Here is a 20,993-nt window from a genome sequence, read left to right as displayed (position 1 = left end):
TTTTGCACAAATAAAACCAATGCAAATAAAATTGGAAGAAAAGCAGTAAATGGGAGAAAAAGAACTTTTGTACCAAGTTTCTCTGATGAAAGCTTCATTTCTAAGATATATAGAGAACTGGTTCAAATTTATAAGAATAAGCCATTCCTCAATTGACAAATGGTTAGTCAAAGGACACGAACAAGGAGTTTTCAGAGAATGACTTGAAGCTCTCCATGGGATTATGAAAAAAATGTTCTGAATCACTGATAATTAAAGAAATGCAAATTAAAGCATCTCTGACGTTCCATCTCCTACCCTTCAACTTGTCAAAATTAGAAAAAAAAAAAGAAAATGACATGTTGGAGGGGCTGTGAGAAAGCATATATGTTAATTCATTATTGGTGGAGAAATGAATTTGTTTAGCCATTTTGGAAAGCAATTTTCAGCTATGCCCCCAAAGCTGTTAAGCTACACAATCTACTATAAAGAGATCAAAGAAAGAGGAAAAGGAACCCTATATAGTGATAAAGAATTGGTTATGGAAGAGATGCCCATCAGTTGAAAAATGGCTGAACAAGTATATGAATGGGATAAAATAATATTGTGCTATAAGAAATGATGCAGGGGATGGTTTCAGAGATAAAGCAAAGCTTCTTAAATTGTGGGTTGTCATCCCGTATGGGGTTGTGTAACTGAATGTGGGGATTGCAAAAAATTTGGCAACAGTAAAAGGTTATGTATACCTATTTTATATACCTACATACCTAGGGTCGCATAAAAATTTCTCAGGTGATAAGGGGCCATGAGCGGAAAAAGTTTAAGAAGCCCTGATGAAAAGCAATAACCAAAAGCACAATTTATAAAACAACAGTGATTATTATAAGGAAAACCAACTTTGACTTAAAAACTCTCTTCAACACAGTGAACAACCACAATTCCAGAGGATTTATGAGGAAACAATCTACTTATCACTTGATAAAGAGGTTGATGGATTCAGAGTACAGATGGAGACTTTTTTTTTGACATAGCAAAACCAGGAATTTGTTTTGCTTGACTATAAAATTTATAATGGGTTTTGCTTTTCTTGCTTTCTCAGTGGAGAAGTTGGAGAAGCAGGTAGGAAGATTAGAAGGCAAATGATCATCTTAATTTTTTGTTTTTTTAAAGAATGATAAGGGGGGAGGTAGGTAGAACAGTAGATAGAGCACCAACCCTGGAGCTAGGAGGACCTGAGGTCAAATCCGGCCTCAGACACTTGACACTTTACTGGCTGTGTGATCTTGGGCAAGTCATTTAACCTGGATTGCTTCACCCAAAAAAGGGGGGGGGGGAGGAAAAAGCATGAATAGGGATACTTAAGTCATTAGAATAGCTCCATTGTTGATCTCCTCCCTCCCTTTTTTACTCCCTTACCTTACTAAATGAAAATAGAATGATAAGCTTTATAATTTGGTCTTTGGTTTAATGAATCTTTTAGATGGTGAATTCAATATCTAAAAATTTTCCTTTTCTTTGACTTGTTCATACTGGTAAATGCATTTTTTGTATATTGCAGCTACTTTTATAACTTTGGAAAATAATCATATTTCTCCCAAAGATTTGCCAGTGTAGAACTTGTTAGAGGAATTTTTTAAGTTAAGACATTCTGTTTCTCTTAGTTCCATATTGGGTAACAGGCCTTTCTCCATCCAGTGTCAGAATAATGAAAATACCAATAGTTTATAGGTGTATAATACTTTATGACTTATTAAAGTACTTTACTAATGAAAAAAAACAAAAGACATTTATTGTTACTTTTGTTTTATTAATGTCTTTTGTTTTTATATCACATTCATTTCCAAATATATCCTTTCTACCCTGCCATTGAGTTATTTCTTGTAATAAATGTTTTAAAAAATTGAAAACATAAAACGAAACCTTCCATGACTTATCAAAACCTATTGACACACAAACTTCTTCTGACAGCATACCCAGTATTCCTTACCTATAGGCCCCTATGACCCTTCAGTGAAAGGAAGTAGTTAAGCTTTGTCATTATAACTTAGTGTACATATTGTTATCTCCATACTGAAGTTGAGAAAACTGAGGCAGAGAGGTTAGGTGCTGGCCCATTGTTACAAAGGAGATTAAGTATTTGTGGTGAAATTTAATCTTAGGCCCTCCTGACTTGAAATCCACTATTCTTTCAATTTATCCCATATTCCTTTCTTTTTTTTTTTTTTTAGTGAGGCAATTGGGGTTAAGTGACTTGCCCAGGGTCACACAGCTGGTAAGTGTTAAGTGTCTGAGGCCAGATTTGAACTTAGCTGCCCCCCATATTCCTTTGTAGGAGACTAAGATGATCAGAAATTCAGTGAAAGGGAATTAATATAGTTTTAGGAGTTCTTGATCAATTGTGAAATGTTGTCAATGAAAATTCAGAAACATTAATGAACAAAGGCTGTTTGTTTTCAACATCTTTTCCAGGTTGGTACCCGAAGGTATATGGCTCCAGAAGTTTTAGAGGGTGCTATAAACTTTCAAAGGGATGCATTTTTGAGAATAGACATGTATGCCATGGGATTAGTCCTGTGGGAACTTGCCTCTCGCTGTACTGCCGCAGATGGTAAGCAAAAGTTTTGTCTCTCTTTTTTAAGAATGTAGTTAAAGTATATGGACCAACTAACTAAACTTAGATATAATATTCACTTTATTGCTGCTTACCAGTTTTAATATTATTTTTCCTCAGAATTTAAGGTTCTTGAGGGTAAGGACTGTTTGATTTCTGTCTTTGCATCTCTAGCGCCTAGCACATAGTTGGTATTTATAAATGCTTTAAAATACTTGTTGAACTTATTCTTGAAGCCTTAATATAGGTGTTTAGAAAAGGTCATTGCTTATTGCATGATCTAGGAAGCTGTGTCCTAAAGGCACTCGTTTGTAAGATATTTTCTTTGCCATTGCTCTTGTTAGATCTAGGACAGTAGTGGCATGTTAACTATTAACTGATGCTTTGGGGTCCTTTCGGGAATCAGTCAACAAGTTAAGCACCTACTATGTGCCAGACACTGTGTTAGGAGCTTAGGATACAAGTCCAAAAAATAAAATATCCCCTACTTTCAAAGAGCTTAAATTCTAATGGAGGAAATATCATAGGTCTATGTATATGTAAGTGTACTTGTGTATTTTATATGTATAGATGTATGTGTACACATACTATATATCTGTGTGTATGTATATGATATATACATATAGATATATAGATGATATATATTATAAATATAAACCTTTTTTTTTTTTCTTATTTGACTTTTTGGAGCCTGAGTCTCCCAATCTTGCCCAAACTGGAAGTGGCCACTCACTGGGCTTGATCCCCTGCTGATTACCACAGAGGCTGTGATCTGTTCTGTTTGCTACTTGGGCTGGTTCACCTGTCCTCAGGCATCATGGTAGCCCTGTTCCCAGGGTCTTAACATAAACACCATATTGATGCTAGACATAGTGTGGGTACCCAATCAACTTAGCACATTGTAGTTTAGAGCTTCTGAGCTCAAGTGATCCACCAGCCTCAGCCTTCCTTTGTAGCAGGGATTATAGGCATGCACCACCATGCCTGAGTCATAAACATAACCACAGAAAGACACAGGCATATACACACATATCTTGTGTGTGGTGTGTATGTGTGCGCGTGTGTTTGTGTAAAATATGAGAGCAGGGAGAAGTTAAATACATGTGAAATTGGGAGTTAGAGTCCTATCAGATCAGGAATCCAGGCTCCATGTAGAAAATGGTATCTAAGCTCTATCTTAAGAGGAGGGAATCCATGAAGTAGAAGTTAGGTAGGCATTCCAGGTATGGGAGATGACCAGTGCAAAAAGTAGGGAGACAGGAGATGAAATATTGAGGAACAGAAAAGGCAAATTTGACTGGATTGATTTGGGGTCTTATTGTTTATTTCAGCTTTGGGGTATGAGCTAGAAATCCTTGAATATCTTGAAGGTGCCTATAAGTGTACAGAGAGTAATAACCTCTACTTGTTTCTCCAAACTAAATATCTCTGTTTTTTCTAACTATGATTAGTTAAATTGAACATATTTTAGGTCTCCAGTGTGCTGAGATCTTTATATGTATTCGGAGATCTTAAAGGTCACATAAATATTATTCTTAGAAATGTCTGTAGCAAAAGCCTCTTCAAACCTAACCAGTAAAAGGAATGCTAGTGTTGATCAGAGGATCCAGAGCAGAAGTTGTATTGTTCACTTTACTCTTTCCTGCCATTTGAAGCACTTTCTAAAACTATTTTAATGTTTCTTTTTCTACATGCCCATTTTAATTATTTTCCTGCTCAGCAGTGTAAATATATAACTTAAATGTGGTCCTCTGATGCTTCCTTATGGTGTGGAAGTGACCCCATGCTCCTGAAGGCCATGCCAGGAGAGCACACACAGTGGCAGGTTATACCATATTGAAAAGACTTGAGGTATGGCCTTGGTAACAGACTGGAGAGAATCTTGGAGATGCACATCACCAGGACCTTGACCACCTGGTGATTAAACTTCTTTTTGGATGTGACAATCCACGAAACAAAGTGAAATGGCTCTCATTTTGCTTCTGCAGTGACAGTGTCAGAATGATTACAAAGGAGACACAGGGTTCTGAAAATCACTCGTTTTTTGTACCATCAACAACTTTTAATTTGTACTCTTTAATTAAGTATGCTAAATGCAAAATCATTGTCCCTTGACCAACAAGTATGTGTGTATCTATGTATATGTATGTGTATATATTGCTGAGGATCAGAAACATATCACTCTTGACATTCTTTATATAACTGAAAGCAGAAAAAATAAAGAAGTTTCTGTTAAAGCAGTGATGACTCATAGGTACTCTTTGGAAAGCAAAGATAGGAATTGGTAGAATAAGTTTTATAATGGATCCAAAAGTTTTAAGACATGTGGTCAACATGTCACAGTACTGATAAAAATAATTACAGGTTATGTACCAGTATGGTTACTGAATACTGAGTGGCAGAGAAATTCTATATAATACTCTAGAAGACCCATTAAATCAAATTGACATACACATCGATACTGGGTAACTTCAATACAAAGGTAGGAGAATGAGACTAAAGAGAAATAAATGGGCACGTATGGATCAGGTGAAAGAAACAGAAGGCCACAGACTTAGAGATCCTAGTGAATTGAAGTCTCATGCTTCTATATGCTAAACAGTGGGGGAAAAAGAATTGGTAACCGCTGGATGTGCCATGATCTTAGTTTTTGTTTATTGATGTTATGCCTCAAGACAGCTTTTACACTTTCCCATCAAAAGGCTTCTTAATTCTTCACTTTTTGCCATCAGAATAGTATTGTCTGTATATCTGAGATAGTTGATATTTCTTTTGGCAACCTTAATTTTGGCTTTTGATTCATCCAGCCTGGTGTTTTGCATGATGTACTCTGCATATAAGTTAAATATTAAGGTGACAATATTCAGTCTTGTTTTCCTTTCCTAATCTTAAACCAATCAGCTATCCCATTTTTAGTTCCAACTCTTACTTCTTGCCTTGCATACAAGTTTAGGAGACCAGTAAGATGATGTGGTAGTCCCATCTCTTTGAGGACTTGCTACATTTTGTTGTGATCCACATAATCAAAAGCTTTAGTATAGTCAGTGAAGCAGAGGTAGATGTTTTTCAGGAACTCCCTTTTCCTTCAATCCAGCAAATGTTGGCAATTTGGTCTCTAGCTCCTCTGTCTCTTTGAAAACCAGCCTGCACTTCTGGTGATTCTCAGTTTACATATTGCATAACCTTGCTGGTGTGTAAGATGAGTACAATTGTTTGGTGATTTGAATATCCCTTAGCATTGCCCTTCTTTAGGATTGGGACATAAACTGATCTTTTTCAATCCAGTGGCTACTGTTGAGTTTTCCAAATTTGTAGGCATATTGAGTGCAGCACTTTAACACCATCATCTTTTAGCATTTTAAATAGCTTGGTTGGAATTCTGCCACCTCCACTAGCCTTATTGTTAGCAGCACTTCCTTAGGTCCACTTGAATTCCTTCTCTAGGATGTCTGCCTCTAGATCAGTAACCATGCCATCATGGTTATGGATGATGTTAAGATCTTTCTTCTATATTCTTTTGTATATTCTTGTTACCTCTTCTTAATCTCTTCTACTTCTATTAAGTCCCTTCCATTTTTGTCTTTTATATTCCTATTTTTGCATGACATGTTCCCTTGATATCTCTGATTTTCTTGAAGAGATCTCTTGTATTTCCCATTCTATTGTTTTCTTCTATTTCTTTGCATTTCTCATTTAAGAAAACCTATTTATCTCTCCTTGCTATTCTCTGGGATTCTGCATTCAGTAGGGTGTATCTTTTCCTTTCTCCTTTCCCTTTCCTTCTTTTCTATTTGTAAAGCCTCATAAAACAGCCATTTTGCTTTCTTGCACTTTTTCTTTGGGATGTTTTGGTTGCTGCTTACTGTACAATATTGTGAACCTCTGTCCAAATTATGTTCAGTGATGGACTGCATCTTTACCATCTCACAGTTGACTAAAGGATATAAGATCCCATTATACTTAATTTGTTGATTATGAAAAATCATTTGATTCCATGGAACAGAAAAACCACCTTATAGGCTGTTTTAAAACATTTCATTTGAGATCCCTTGGAAGATGTAGCATTAGAAATTACCTTGTTCAGTGATTTTCTAAAAATAAACATCAGGTGAAGCATAAAACAAGGAGATGAATGTATGCTCCCTGAAGGTATTTGCCACTGAATTGGAGAAGATGAAGCTCAGAGTGCTGGTAGAGAAGGAATTTCCTATGAAGAATGAGTTCCTCCAGATGGCTTTTTGCTTTTGGTGGTGGTGGGAGCACATGACATGTTGATTGCATTAAACTCAAAGAAAATTCAGGACCTGGTTGAAGAGATCTGCCATCACTCAAAGATGTTTAGCCTGTCTTATCTACATGGGGAAAGGCCAAGTAGTTGAAAGTCTATTGCCCAGATTTGAACATGTGTCTGAATGGATATTACTAAAAGGTTTGTCCTATAATATTTAAATCTGTAATACGTAATCCAAATGGACAGTGAACTGGGCCCACAATTGAACAGCAAGAAGAGACAGCTCAGGATACTGCATGTAGCAGCCTTGGGAATGACACTGCTTCCATGCAGGTAACTCTTAGCCATTAGCCTGGAAAGCAACCCCTGTGGAGATTTAACCTGGTAACTATTCCTGGTGGTGCCACAGCCACATCTATTATTTAAGGTGCATAAAAATGGTTCTTGTCATCCAAGTCTTTGGCACTGTTAAATGGTTCAGGATCAGAAACTGATTTGATTTTTCTCAGTGGAAATGACATTAAAGAAGAAGCATTGGAGTGGAGCCAAGATGGTGGAGGAAAGGTTGTGACTTTTGGAGCTCCTGACACAATCCATCCACATACCTCCAAAAAATGCCATAAGATAACTCCTGGAGCAGCAGAACCCACCAAAGAACAGAGTGATATAATTTTCCAGCTGAAGACTTCTTAAAAGGGCAGCAGGGAAGGTCTGCTATACCAGACTGAGAGAGGATCACAGTGTGTGGCGCAGATCCAGCCCTACACAGGCTGTGCCTCCAGAGCATCAGAATCATCGGCATCAGCAACTTCTGAAGCTCAGCTCACAAACCTGTCAGGAAGTCCAGCACTTGGCCAGGATGAAATAGTAGAGGTGTCTGCTGGAGCAGAACCAGAGAACTGCTGTGTTGCTCAGGAAGCAGACTTGAGTGGCAGCAGCCCAGTATGGGAGGGGCACAGGCATGCCAAGCTTTTGACCACAGAGAATCAGATGTCAATCAGATTTCTGTTTCTGGGTTAAAGAGAAGTCAGGCCTGTGGTTATGTACAGGCCAGGAAGGCTGAGAACAAACCTCTCCTTAAATTGTACCACCTGGGACCCTCTGTAGCTTGGGACAGTGCTCCCTGGAAGCAGTGCTATACTTTAAGAAGGAGTTAAAAGCCAAGAAATAGGCAGGCAAGACAGAGCAGGCAGAAAAATCAGCGGACCATCGAAAGTTTCTTTGGTAACAAGGTAGACCAAAATATACCTTCAGAAGAAGATAATAAAGTCAAAGCTCCCACATCCAAAGCTTCCAAGAAAAATACGAATTGGTCTCAGGCCTTGGAAGCACTCACAAAAAGACTTTGAAGATAAAGTAATAGAGGTAGAGGGAAAATGGAAAGAGAAATGAGAGTGATGCAGGATGGTCATGAAAAAAAAGTCAACAGCTTGAAATGAAGAAGCATTACCATCTGCTTTGCTGCTATACCCTAAGGACCTTTGGATTTTTCATCTGATTTACAGCTGAATCTTTTGTATGTTTTGTCTTCCCTATTAGAATGGGAGCCCCTCAAGAGCAGGGACTTTTTTACTTTACTATTTATATGTCCAGAGATTAGCAACAGTGTAAGTGCTTAGCATAGTAAAAACTTTAATAAACACTTCATCTATCCAGTCATTCATCTATTTATTTATTTTGGGAAATTGTAAAACCCTGTTACTGACCACAGGATTCCCATAACTGCAAAGGCCCATTTAAAAACAAAACAAAACATTTTACCTATGCTATATGGAAAGGAGACCCAAAAAATTATGGCCTTCAAAGAACTAAGGGTAAGTATCACACAGAGGGGAAATGGAAAAGTACATGGTGTGGGTGAGCAAAGCTATGACCAATGAGGAGCTTCCAAGAACAGGAATAAAAGGTATTATTATAGAATTGTATCACAGAGAAAGTGGGCAGGTCACATAGTGGGATGGAAAGATGACCACTGTGTACCAGTGGAACATTTCCAGTGTGAAGAGAGGGTGAGGGAGGCCATGAGGCAGACCCCTGTGACAGTTTTAGGAGGACATTGAAAGAGTCACATAGGTTGTACAGGCCTAGCTGGATTGCTGTCTTCATTGTCATATATCACAAATTTGTGACACCTGGAGTTCACAAATCCGTTTGAGAATACTAAACTTAGTTACCTCCATCGCTTTCTCAGAATATCTACTTTTTCTTAACCATTATTAAAACATTTTGATATGATAAAAGTGTCTATATTAAATCTTTTTAGTATGGGAAAAGAACTATGCAAACAGATAGAGGCATCAATACCCAGCTAGATGTAAACTCAGCCTGATGTGTCAACTAATAGAATTCCCCAAATTTGCCTGATTTTTAAAGATCCCATGAGAAGTACATTGGTATCTTTTTGTTGTTGTTTTGTTTTGTTTTGTTTTTTTTTGCGGGGCAATGGGGGTTAAGTGACTTGCCCAGGGTTACACATCTAGTAAGAATCAAGTGTCTGAGGCCGGATTTGAACTCAGGTACTCCTGAATCCAGGGCCGGTGCTCTATCCACTGTGCAATCTAGCCGCCCCCGGTATCTTTTTAAAAAAATGCTCAGATTAAGGGAGGTGATGGCCCATTGCATTTCCATCTTAGGATCCATACCCATCATTAAGGGGAAGGAACAATTCTTGTAAGGAAAGGGCTCACTTTCCTACTACCACCAGTACCAGCTCGTAACCAGCCAACTTCTGTGATTGAGCAGAGAAGCCTTAGAACCTTGGGAATGGCAGGACTACCCTTAGTCCATAGGTCTTGCAGCCTAGACCCCACAGCTATAATTCAGGGAAGTGACTGCTGTGGAACAGGGGCCAGCTGTCCTCACCAATTGCTGCCAGCTTTCAGGAAAGCCCAAGGAGTTGCAGCACCAAGATACTCCAAAACACAAGGAGGCATACACCAGGAAAGTCAAACTACTGTTACCATTTCATCCCCTACCTCCCCTCAAACCCAAATAAAAATAGCTCAGGACCCTAAACCAAAGAATCTTGGGAATAGCATTGGCTTAGATAATTGGCCCTATTTTAAGTCAGTAGTTGTCCAGATGCCACACTGTCTGGCAGGTTAAGCCAAAGAACCCCAAGAGTCCCAGTATTCCCAGACCACTGGTTCTGATTCTAGCCAGCCCTTGCAGCCATCATTCTGAGATTCATTCTGCTCCTGCTGCTGTGGGTGCTCTATCACTTGCCTGCACAGAAGCCACAGAAACTGAAGACAAAGAAAAGAAAGTTTTTACCCATCAGAGTCTTTGGCACTGCCAAAAGGTTCACATAAGAAATGAGTAAAATTTTTTGTAGAAATGACATTCTGATAAAATGCTTTACTGTTTCTTTTGCTGCTTTATCCAGATCATAGAGCCTTCCTGTCTTACTTGTCTACTCTATTAGAATGTGAACTCTTTGAGAGCAGGCACTGGTGTAACAAGGTCGGACTAATAGTAATAACTTTCATTTCTGTGTACTGTAGGGGGTAGCAAATATTATTCCCATTTTATAGATTAGGAAACTGAGACTCAGAAATGGGCTTTAGGGGGGCAGCTAGGTGGTGCAGTGGATAGAGCGCCAGCCCTGGATTCGGGAGGCCCTGAGTTCAAATCCGACCTCAGACCTTTGACACTTACTAGCTGTGTGACCCTGGGCAAGTCACTTAACCCCCAATTGCCTCACTAAAAAAAAAAGAAAGAAAAAAGAAATGAGCTTTAGAGTAGCAACCATACAGATAAAGAAACTGACAGGTGCTTTCCATGGTTGTACTGGTACTACTAAGAATCAGTCAGAACTAGATAATTTTACTACATAAGGTACTGTGATTGTATCAGCCTTTCATAGATTTGTTTAAACTTCTCAGATGAGATGCATGCCCAAATATGTGTACATGTTTTTGGTTACTAAGATTACTCATTGTCATATTGCAGGTTCCTAAGAAATAGTGATGCAGAAGTGAATAATGCTGTTCGGAGCGTGTTGAATTCTTATTGAATGTTTCCTATTGGTTAAGGGTAGTGGCCTAAACTAGTTATTTTTTGTTAGTTTTAAACAAGCACCTGAAAGATGTAATTTAGGTGATTTTTGAATGTTGTATGTGTATTTTTTTTAAAAAAAAACAGACTTTGGAAAGGTTTTGTGTGAGGGCTAAGAAAAAGAGGTGTGAAGCTAGAGTAGCATGACTAATGCTGGAGAGGGCAGAGCTAATTTTAGAAATCTACACCCAAATCTTTTCATGCTGGAAACATTCCTATTGATATCTTGGTGTAAGTTGCATAGATGGGAGTGCAGTTGAGGTATTATTGCCTTATATAGTTAACTGATTAGACTGTCCTTGTGTCAAGTGCATATGGAAGGAAACTAATTACTGATAAAGTGAATGTGACTTGAGATCAAGTCTTAAGAGAATTTTGAATGTAGAGATGGCAGAATTTATGCCATAAAAATTATAACTAGAATGACTCCAAAATCCATGTATATAGTCCTGACCTTTGTCCTGAATTCCAGGCCAATATACTAATTACTAAAGGACATCTCCACCTGGTGTACTACTGGCATGTCTAAAAACTAAGGCTTGTTATCTTTATTTCTAAATAAATTTGCTCTTTTGATTTATTTCTGTCAGTGGTACCACTATTTACTCAGTCTTTCCATTTGAATGTCTTTGATTTTCTTTTATTTCTCATGTTTAGGGTGGTTGGTTTGTTTTCTTCCATTTACCAAAACCTGATGATTCTACTTCTGTAACATTTCTTCCCTCTTTTCACACTGCTACCACCTTAGCACATGCCATCCATCTGGACCACTACAATAACCTCCCAAGAAGTCTTTACATCTCCACTCTCTCCCTATTCCCAACAATTCAATATTATACAAATCTTCATTACGCAAAGATGTAGTAATGTCACCCCTATACTAAGAAAAACCTCCTCTGAGTCCTTTATACATCCTAAATTAGGTTTGTATTTCTTACCTGTTTTTCAAGGCCCATCACAACCACCTCATACTTCTAGTCTTCTCTGATAGTTTTTCTCTTATTGCATCACATAGTCACTTGTACATATACCATGAATTTCCCTCTGTTTCTGTGCTTTTACTAATGTTGCTTGCTCCCTTTGCCTTGAACCTTTTCTTCTTGTATTCTCTTTCATATGATTTATTCTTATTTATCCTTTTAAAAAGGGATTCTTAACCTTTTTTTTTTTTTGTCAAGAACTTTGGCAGTCTGGTGAAGTCTCTAGATCCCCTACTTAGAATAATATTTTAAATGCCTAAAATAAAGCACATAGGATTACAAAAAAAACCAAACCCAGTTATGTCAAAAACATATTTATCAAAGTATGAAAAAAGAAAAAAGAAAATTCATGGACCCAGTGTTAAGAATCCCTACTTTAAAACATAATTAAAATGCCACTCCCTTTAAGAAGTCGCCTTGGATTTTTTTTTTTTTGTTTGTTTTAATCTCCTTCACCTATACCTCACATAGCATGTTGTTTGCAAATTCAAATGTCCTCTCTTAAAATTCTAGCTCAATGCCTCATCTTGGTGTTGAGGTGACTGAGGATTCTTACAAAGGCTCTGCCCGTGGGGCAAGAAACATTAGCAGTCTGACTAAGCTAGAAGTGTTTCAATCTGGAGTGTGATGGATGGATGAAGTTAGAGATCTTTGAAGTGTAAGTTAACTATGTTGTATCTCCTACTAGATGCTGAGCTCTAAGAGACTCTGAGCTCTATTCAGGGACAGTGTCTTCACCTAAACCTTCTATCCTCCCAGCACCTAATCATAATAGGTGCCTAAAGTATGTAGCAGACACTTCATTCTGTTTAACTGATGCTACTATCCTTGTGATAGAGACCTAGTTGTTTGCCCACTTCTCATGTAATTATCTCTTGTCAACCAAAGGAGTTCCTCGTAACAGTTAAAGGGATGATACAGAATGTGTTAAAAGTTTTTGCCATTTTTTATGGAAGTCAGCATGACTTAAAATAACCTTATTTTTAAAATCGCAGGTCCCGTGGATGAGTACATGTTGCCATTTGAAGAGGAAATTGGCCAGCATCCATCCCTTGAAGATATGCAGGAAGTTGTCGTGCATAAAAAAAAGAGACCTATTTTAAGGGAGTGTTGGCAGAAACATGCTGTAAGTTTCTGAAGTGAAATTGACTTGAAATTTCAATAAAATCCTTTTTTCTCAAGACTTTTATTTGTGAACACTTTTGAGAAAAGGCTATTTTGTAACAGTGATTTCCATACTGTATCATCAGTAATGGAGTACTGGTGGCCATGGGGCTGGAATGGACCTTAGATATTGGGGAACAGCTTAATCCCATGATATTGTGGTCTTGTAAGTTTCTTTAGGAAAGGGAAAAATGAGTTTCTTTCCTGAATGGTTTTTATGCAGTATTAAGGAGACTAAAATGAATCTTGACCCTGGGATGTACAGACTTAAATAAGTCAGCCATCCCTGGTTCCTATTTTGTGTTTAGCTGAGGCACAGCATCCTAAGAACTTCACTCCCAAGCTCTCGATCTAGATGAGTGAGGGGAGTTTCTTTAATGCTTTTGATGTCTCCCTCACAGGTCAGCTTTGGCAGTTAAATAAACTCTTCCTGATCATTTGGTTCAGTAGATGGCATAACTGTTTAGTGGCACTTCTATGCTACAGACTCCATAAAGTGCATGGATTGACAAGTCAAACTTTGGATTATTCTGAGATTAGAAAAATGATGTATTGAATCTTTTTTTTTCCTCTTTTTTTAAGGGAATGGCAATGCTCTGTGAAACAATAGAAGAATGTTGGGATCACGATGCAGAAGCCAGGTTATCAGCTGGCTGTGTAGGAGAAAGGATTATTCAAATGCAAAGACTAACAAATATTATCACAACAGAGGACATTGTGACTGTGGTCACTATGGTGACAAATGTTGACTTTCCTCCCAAAGAATCCAGTCTATGATAATTACATTGGTTGTTCACACTGAGAAACAGGACTTGGAACTCGAGCTGCTAAGCTAATGAGACTGCTTACAGTTGAAAATGTTTTCTGTGTGAAACAGAGTGGTGAGTCTTTTGGGAACGGCGGTAAGGAGTCCCGCTTTTAAAAATGTGGATCCAAAAGACCTACTGCATTCCCTTCATGGACTTGAAGGCCATATGACCAAGAGAAGAGGCAAACTCTGTCAATCAAACTTTTCAGATGGAAATGAAGACTGTGGCCCTCTATGGATCATATGGACCTGTCTAATCAAGCATTTAAAAACTGACATCAAATTTCTTAATGTCTGTCAGAAGACACTAATTCCTTAAATGAACTACTGCTATTTTTTTTAAATCGAAAACTTTTCATTTCAGATTTTAAAAAGGGTAACTTGTTTTTATTGCATTTGCTGTTGTGTTTCTATCAATGACTATTGTAATGCCAACATGACACAGCTTGTGAATGTTTAGTGTGCTGCTGTTCTGTGTACATAAACAGTCATCAAAGTGGGATACAGTAAAGAGGCTTCCAAGCATTACTTTAACCTCCCTCAACAAGGTATACCTCAGTTCCACGGTTGCTAAATTATGATTGAAAACACTAACAAAATTTGAATAATAAATCAATCCATGTTTTGTAAAGACGTATTACAAATTCACTGTGTTATTTAAAAAAAAACAAAAGGGTAAGCTATGCTTTGTGCCAACAGGAAGTGGCCATTCCTAAAGCAGTGTTGTAAGCCTTTTCTTGTGCTCGCTCGCTCATGTTTTTTAAAAAAAAAAAAGTGCTGTTTTTTGAAATGAAAACCTTAATACCGTTTCCCCACCTCTCATCCTTTTGTCTTTGTTTTTAGTTTAAAGTTTCATCTCACCTCCAGTTCCCAAAATAATACATAAACTTATTTTACTTAAATACTATTTAGGTTTGCTGTGTCTGAGGAATATTTGAAAATGTAAAGCATGATTTTTTAAAAGTGTTTTTTTTAAGTGAGCTGTGACACTGGAAAGCTCTTAGTTTTCTTATTAATTTTTTTTAAATAGACTTTTTCCTATTTATGTATGTACAGTCTTTAGTGTATTTTCTTTCATCCAACAGTATGCAGTGCATTCTGTATCACTGTTTCAAGGATCACCTCAGGAAGCTTCATTACCCAGAATTCCTCACTCTCTGCTTTGAGACTTCTAACTAGGTACACTTTTGCTTGGTGCCATCTTGTCAGAGTAATATTTGATGTCTGTGATGTGTAAAAGATTATCCGAGAATAAGTTATACATTTTAGACACAGATCTCAGATATTACTGCTAAAAATCAGGGATAACAAGTTAAGCTTATAACTTCAAATATGCAATGAATTTAGAGGTAACCAATGTTGATGTAAGTAGCACGGCCTAGCAAAACAAATATGACAATATTCAAATTATTTTCAAAAGTAATTACAAGATTAATTTAAGATGATCCATGGCTATATTCTTGCTAAAACCAACCAACCAACCAACCAACCAACCAACCAACCAGGATTGATAGTAAATAGGTGCCAAAGTGCTTTTCATAGGAAAATGATTGGGTCCTCCTTCAGCTTATATAGGCCAAATTGAAATGTAATGGTTTCTGAAATCTCTAGATTACTGACCAGTGCTAGCCAGTATTATGCATTATAATTTTTTCAGGCCTTTTTAAAATCATGCATTAATTTTATAAAGGAGTTTTTTTTTTTTAATGTCACTATCAGGAGCTCACTGTGAATGTGTTATATTCAGATGGTTATTTAAGACCACACAGTACAGTTCATTTTACATATGATATGCACTTAATCTCTGGGAACAATAACAAATTAATTATTTATGAGACTTAGGTCAACATACTCTAAGCAGGGAGGGGAAGAAGGGTAATAGCAATGTTGTTCATATTTTACATCCCATCTAGAACCATTCTGTTTGCTGTTTGTCCCTCTCATCACTTGGGTTTCATTGTAGTCATAAAATGCCCATTTCAATGTTGAATGCACCTGCTTTATGTGTTTTAGCAAAGCAAACTGCTTGGGCTCCCTCCTGATTTCTTGATTTGAATTTTGTTTTGCTTCCATGTTCTGACACAAATCAAGAAGGGAACCCGTCGAGGAAATTTGAATACATGATGGAACTTGTTCCACCTTTTAAAGATTTATTTCTACTTGTTTTCACCATTCAGCCCTCTTTTTAAAAAACAAACAAAAAAACCACACACAACTAAAAAAAAAAAACCACCAAGGGGTATTATGAATGTTTGGCTTATGTGAGCACTAGAGGTAAATTTTATAAAATTCATTAGCAAAAATAGACGATGTTTTTCTCTTCATGGTAGAAAAGAAATGAACCCTGTTTTTAGAACCCCTGGATATTGTACTTAACTGTAGTTAGCCAATTTTATGACTTGTATCCTTTTGAAAACTATGTTGGTAGTAAAATACTTTTATAACTAGTGAAGTAAGAATGCTTCAGTGACCTGTCCTGATTCCTAGTCATGTTAAGACTTTGTTTTGCAGGGCATTTTTGTATTTGGTTTACAGTCAGTGCAGAAGTGGGCAAGCTAACAGAAGGAAAGTCTGAGCTTGGCCTAGGAATACTTAAAAAGAAGGAAGATTGAAGAGAATGAAAATCATGACCTTTGTTGTGGGGTTTTTTTGTAACCCTGATAACTCTTTTTTCCTCATGTATATGGTGCTCCTCATGGCTCATCTTGTATTTTGCCTTTCTGATACCAAGTCAGACTCGCTGCTCTAACTTATACTCTTTACCTTGCCCAGATCTACGAAAGAGGATTGCTGTATGACCAACTGCCATAGGACTGATGGATTAACCAGTGTTTGGCTTTACTGGAAGTCTATGCCCTGCACAGCTCTTGTATGTATTTAGATGCTAGGAAGTTTTTAGCATGTGAAGTGTGATTACTATTTGAACGTTTATTACAAGTACCTTATGAATTCCAGAACAGAGACTGTGCCTCATAATTGTTGATCCCTTGAATTTGCACTATCCTTTATGGTGACATTTAAAAAAAAAATCAGGAAAGAAATGGACTATCTTACTAACTTTTGGGAATTCAAAAACAAAATTCATTGTGCATGAAATTTTTAAAAAGTCACTCCTTTCTTCACTCCTGCCACCCCAACAAAATAACTTCTAAATTTATCCCAAAATATTGGTGGGGAAATATACCCTGATCAGGTTCATTAGAATAAATTGATTACTGTTCAAGAAAAATGTTTCACCACTGATTTTTCCACTTCCTCTTTTTTAGCAAATTACTTTTTAGGAACATTTGGTATAATATGCATAAAATTATTTACTGATTTATGGGCAAAATGATACAAGTAGCATCCTTGATTGAACATCATTTACCTCAGATATCCAACCAGCAGTACGTTTTTTATGCAGTCTCAATCCATACACTATTTGTTACCTCTCAAAATATTGGTAAGCAATTATTTGAGCTTTACTCTCTGTATTTCTTGTCAGTGTTTTGGGCACAGGTTGTTGTACTACTGTCAAACTGTACTTGCTATTTTTCTGCAAGTATATAACAAAAAATACAAAAAAAAAAAAAAGCCCCACAAAACCCCACCCTGGATAAAAGTGATTGTTAAATATTGTAAAAATAAAATGTATGCTATCCCCGCTCCACTTCCCCCAAAGTTAAATAAAAAATAAGTGACTACTGTATGATTTGCATATGCAGTGTTTTTTTCTCCCCTTTAGCTGTATGGGCTTCTTAGAAGCATCTTAGACCTAATGATAAGCTCTTGGCACTGTATTTCATAGAAGAGTTTGGACATTCAGATTTTGTAGAAGCAGGTGGGGGTGGGGGGATTTAAGTGGGGAGAGGATAACATTTATTACCCTTTTTATGTCTTCCCTGTCTAGTTCAGTTGGCATGATTTCTCCTTCCTTAGGTGAAAGCCATTAGTCTAGAATAGGGCAAGTAGCCTTTTAAAGTAGAAATGTTGCTTGGGGATTATGGCTATCAGAATTGTAAACACATTCATTGGTCAGTAGAAATGCAAAAATACTGAGTACAATTATTTGTGTGAAGGCATACCATACCTACTAAGCTAGTCTACTTCTTAAACTGTAGGGCAATGAGACTAAGATTTAAAATGTTTTTGCCCACGTTTGTTCTACTGTTGCGATTACAGGATGTTCCTCTGTGGTTTTAGGTTTTCATAGGATCACAGATTTAGAACTGGGCAGGACCTTAGCATTAAGTTCACCTCCCCTAACTTAACAGAGGCTGCTTAGCATCTGGTAGTGATGACTTTCCTCACCTCATTAAGTTATAGGCTATTAGAACTTGAAGGGATTCACTCATTTTTTAGATAAAGGGACCTAGCCTGAGATTTTTCTAGGGTCACATCCATAGCTAGTGAGATTCGTGACCAGAATGCAGACCTGCTGATTAGTACATTGCTCTTTTCACTAATTATTGCCAATCACTAGTATGTCTTCTAAAATCAGCCAGGGCCTAACTTTATAGATAGACTATTTAAAAAAAAAAGACAAAGCATAAAGGGGAATATATTAATTTTTATTTTGACCTTTTTTGACTCATTTGCTTAATTTTATTGTATAAACAATCAACAGTGAAATCTTGTGTTCTCTACATGGTAATTGTGTGATGGTAAAAAGATGTGGCCTGCTTTGGAACATCAGTTTATCAACATCCTCTATCACACACACTCAGTCCCTGTATAGATTATTCTCATAAGATTTTCATATAGATGGGAAAGGAGACATGGGTCAGAAGCTATTAATATTCTCTCATTCACCTTTTTTGAATGTTAAGGTTTAAGGGTTTTTCCCCCCATACTTCTCCTAACTTCCTCTCCTTTGGGTACTTTGATATCAACTTGTAGCCCTCAACACCATCTAAACTGTGTTCATTTACTATTTGAATACAAAACCAAACCTTTAGGAGTGGTAGACCAAAATACTGCCTTATTAAAGTCCCTCTATTTTCCCTGTCAAAATTAATTTTACAAATTTCAATTAACTTTATTCAGTGATTCTCTCTGATCATTAATATCAAATGAAGCATAAAATGGGGATGCATATGCTTGCCAAAGGTGTTTGCTGCTGGAGAGAGTTAACCCCGACCAATTCTAATGAGGATTCTCTCTAGATTGTGAGGTCTTCTAGATATTCTTGTTTGTCCTACTGAATGCATCAAACCTCAGAATATTAGTTTCAGAGCTTCTCAAAGAAGATTTGTAATCATGAAGAGATTGACAGAAAAAAAAGTGAATGAAGAATTCCTGTTGTTCATATTATGATATAGAGTTGAATGAGTAACTTTTGTGTTCATTAGTACCTCTATTTTGGGACAGACTTTGCAAGTAAATATATTGGGTTCAGACTTTAACCAAGAGGAAGAAAGCAGCTGGATTGACTTTGGGAATTGTAAAGATTTTTATTTTTTTAAATTTTTATTTTTTTTTTTGCGGGGCAATGGGGGTTAAGTGACTTGCCCAGGGTCACACAGCTAGTAAGTGTCAAGTGTCTGAGGCTGGATTTGAACTCTGGTACTCCTGAATCCACGGCTGGTGCTTTATCCACTGTGCTATCTAGCCGCCCCCTAATTGTAAAGATTTTTAATGTACTGTAAACTCCTCCCTGAAATAAAGGCCTGTTTTCAATCTTCTGGCAATAACTGTATAGTGGATTAAGTCACAGAACTCTAGTGTCCAAAAAACTGATGTTGCATTCACTTGAAGCACAATGGAAATAAACACAGTGTGCAACACATTATAGACAAGAAATTATATAGGAGTGGTATAAAGGATGATTAAAGAAATGATTTAAAAAACTAGTATGGACTGGTCATATGGTGAGAGCTAGAGAGAACTACTGGATAGCCCATGTATTCCTTGGCATCCTGAGATTTCTTTGCCTTTTGTTTTTTAAGTAGTAGCATTTCTTTCAATGTTCATAGTAGTCAGAATTATCTATTTCCTATGATTTCTAAGGAAAATGAAATCAATCATGCATATAATATCCACACTGACCGACACATGGATTATCCAGTTCACTGTTCAAGGCCATGTTTGACAATTTTCTTAATTTTAATCCCCCTGCAATGAGGTGATGGTAGTGGGAGAAACAAGTATATTGAACCAGGTTGTATAAGAGACCTTATATTGCCATTTTATAACATACCTTAATATGCTCTGCAGAAATAAATGCAGAGTAAAACAGATGGCACATGGATGCCAATTATTTCTGGCTGAAATGCCAGTTTTATCCAACTTTACCCAAGATTTCTAGGGACAAAAAATTAATCTGGTTATCAGCTATTTGAACCTACACAGGGTAGGTTAGTATTAAATCAGTCTTGCTAAAAAGTTTTCTCCATAGCTCATTTTCAATTTATTATTAATGCATGTGATAATGGTGAACTACAGTGAATTTAAAAGCTAAAGCAGTATTTTCAGTAGAAGTCTTTCTTCTTTGTGGTTTCGGGGAGAGGTATTGGAAAAAAGTAGATCAGTTTAATAATTCCCAAGAGATCGACTGTGGTAAAAATACTACAATTTAATAGCTATCCTGAAATTGATGACTCTGATAGTTGATTTTTATCTCATTTTAGCCTAAAAAGGAATACAATACGTTGTTGATTAAATGTGTATATGGATTATTGTACCTTATTTCACAGGAACAAAGAGGAGAAAACTGATGGTATGTTATGCCAATAAAGATTTTCAATCCACAGAGAGTGCCGGTTGAAGATATCCCTTTAAAGTAAACTGTGATACATGTTTTTTGAGAGTAACAAAAGGGCATATCTAATGAATGCTAGTGTACTGTGTATTGTGTATCATGTAATAAAAATTCAAAACTGATGTTTGACTAACTTAAAATCTAACATGTTCTCTCAGTACCTTCTGGAACAATGTAGATATAGAATGTGTTATACTAAGGCATGAGGAAGAATGTGGCTTCAAATTTTGCTTCTGACACCTACTATATTACTAGCCATAGGCAAGTCATTTAACTTGAGACAAATCTAACACTCAAATACATTAAAGCATTGTTTTGGAAATTTAACAGAGCAACCTTATTACCACCTAAAGTTTTGGTAATCATTGAAGCAGCATATGGATAGTTCTATGTTTCAGAAAACTATCCCCACATTGCTGGGGTTG

At 36.9% G+C, this 20,993-nt stretch overlaps 1 protein-coding gene across 3 annotated transcripts in view; it reads left to right on the top strand.

Annotated features, from left to right (window-relative positions):
* The window catches only part of ACVR2A (activin A receptor type 2A), a 142,747-nt gene extending 125,326 nt beyond the window's left edge, over nucleotides 1-17,421 (top strand). For 2 of the 3 annotated variants that reach the window (XM_043996214.1, XM_043996215.1), the window contains exons 9-11: nucleotides 2,449-2,587; nucleotides 12,853-12,983; nucleotides 13,604-17,421. In XM_043996214.1, coding sequence (XP_043852149.1) covers nucleotides 2,449-2,587; nucleotides 12,853-12,983; nucleotides 13,604-13,798 — 465 coding nt within the window. In that variant the 3' untranslated portion in view covers nucleotides 13,799-17,421. The remainder of the gene's footprint in view (nucleotides 1-2,448; nucleotides 2,588-12,852; nucleotides 12,984-13,603) is intronic. The other variant, XR_006355697.1, reaches the window with a different exon arrangement.
* Nucleotides 17,422-20,993: the final 3,572 nt, after the last annotated feature.

This window comes from Dromiciops gliroides, chromosome 3 (genome assembly GCF_019393635.1).
Source record: "Dromiciops gliroides isolate mDroGli1 chromosome 3, mDroGli1.pri, whole genome shotgun sequence".
NCBI lineage: Eukaryota > Metazoa > Chordata > Mammalia > Microbiotheria > Microbiotheriidae > Dromiciops > Dromiciops gliroides.
Note: the sequence above shows the minus strand (reverse complement) of the source record. Positions and strands in the feature narration are given on the sequence as shown.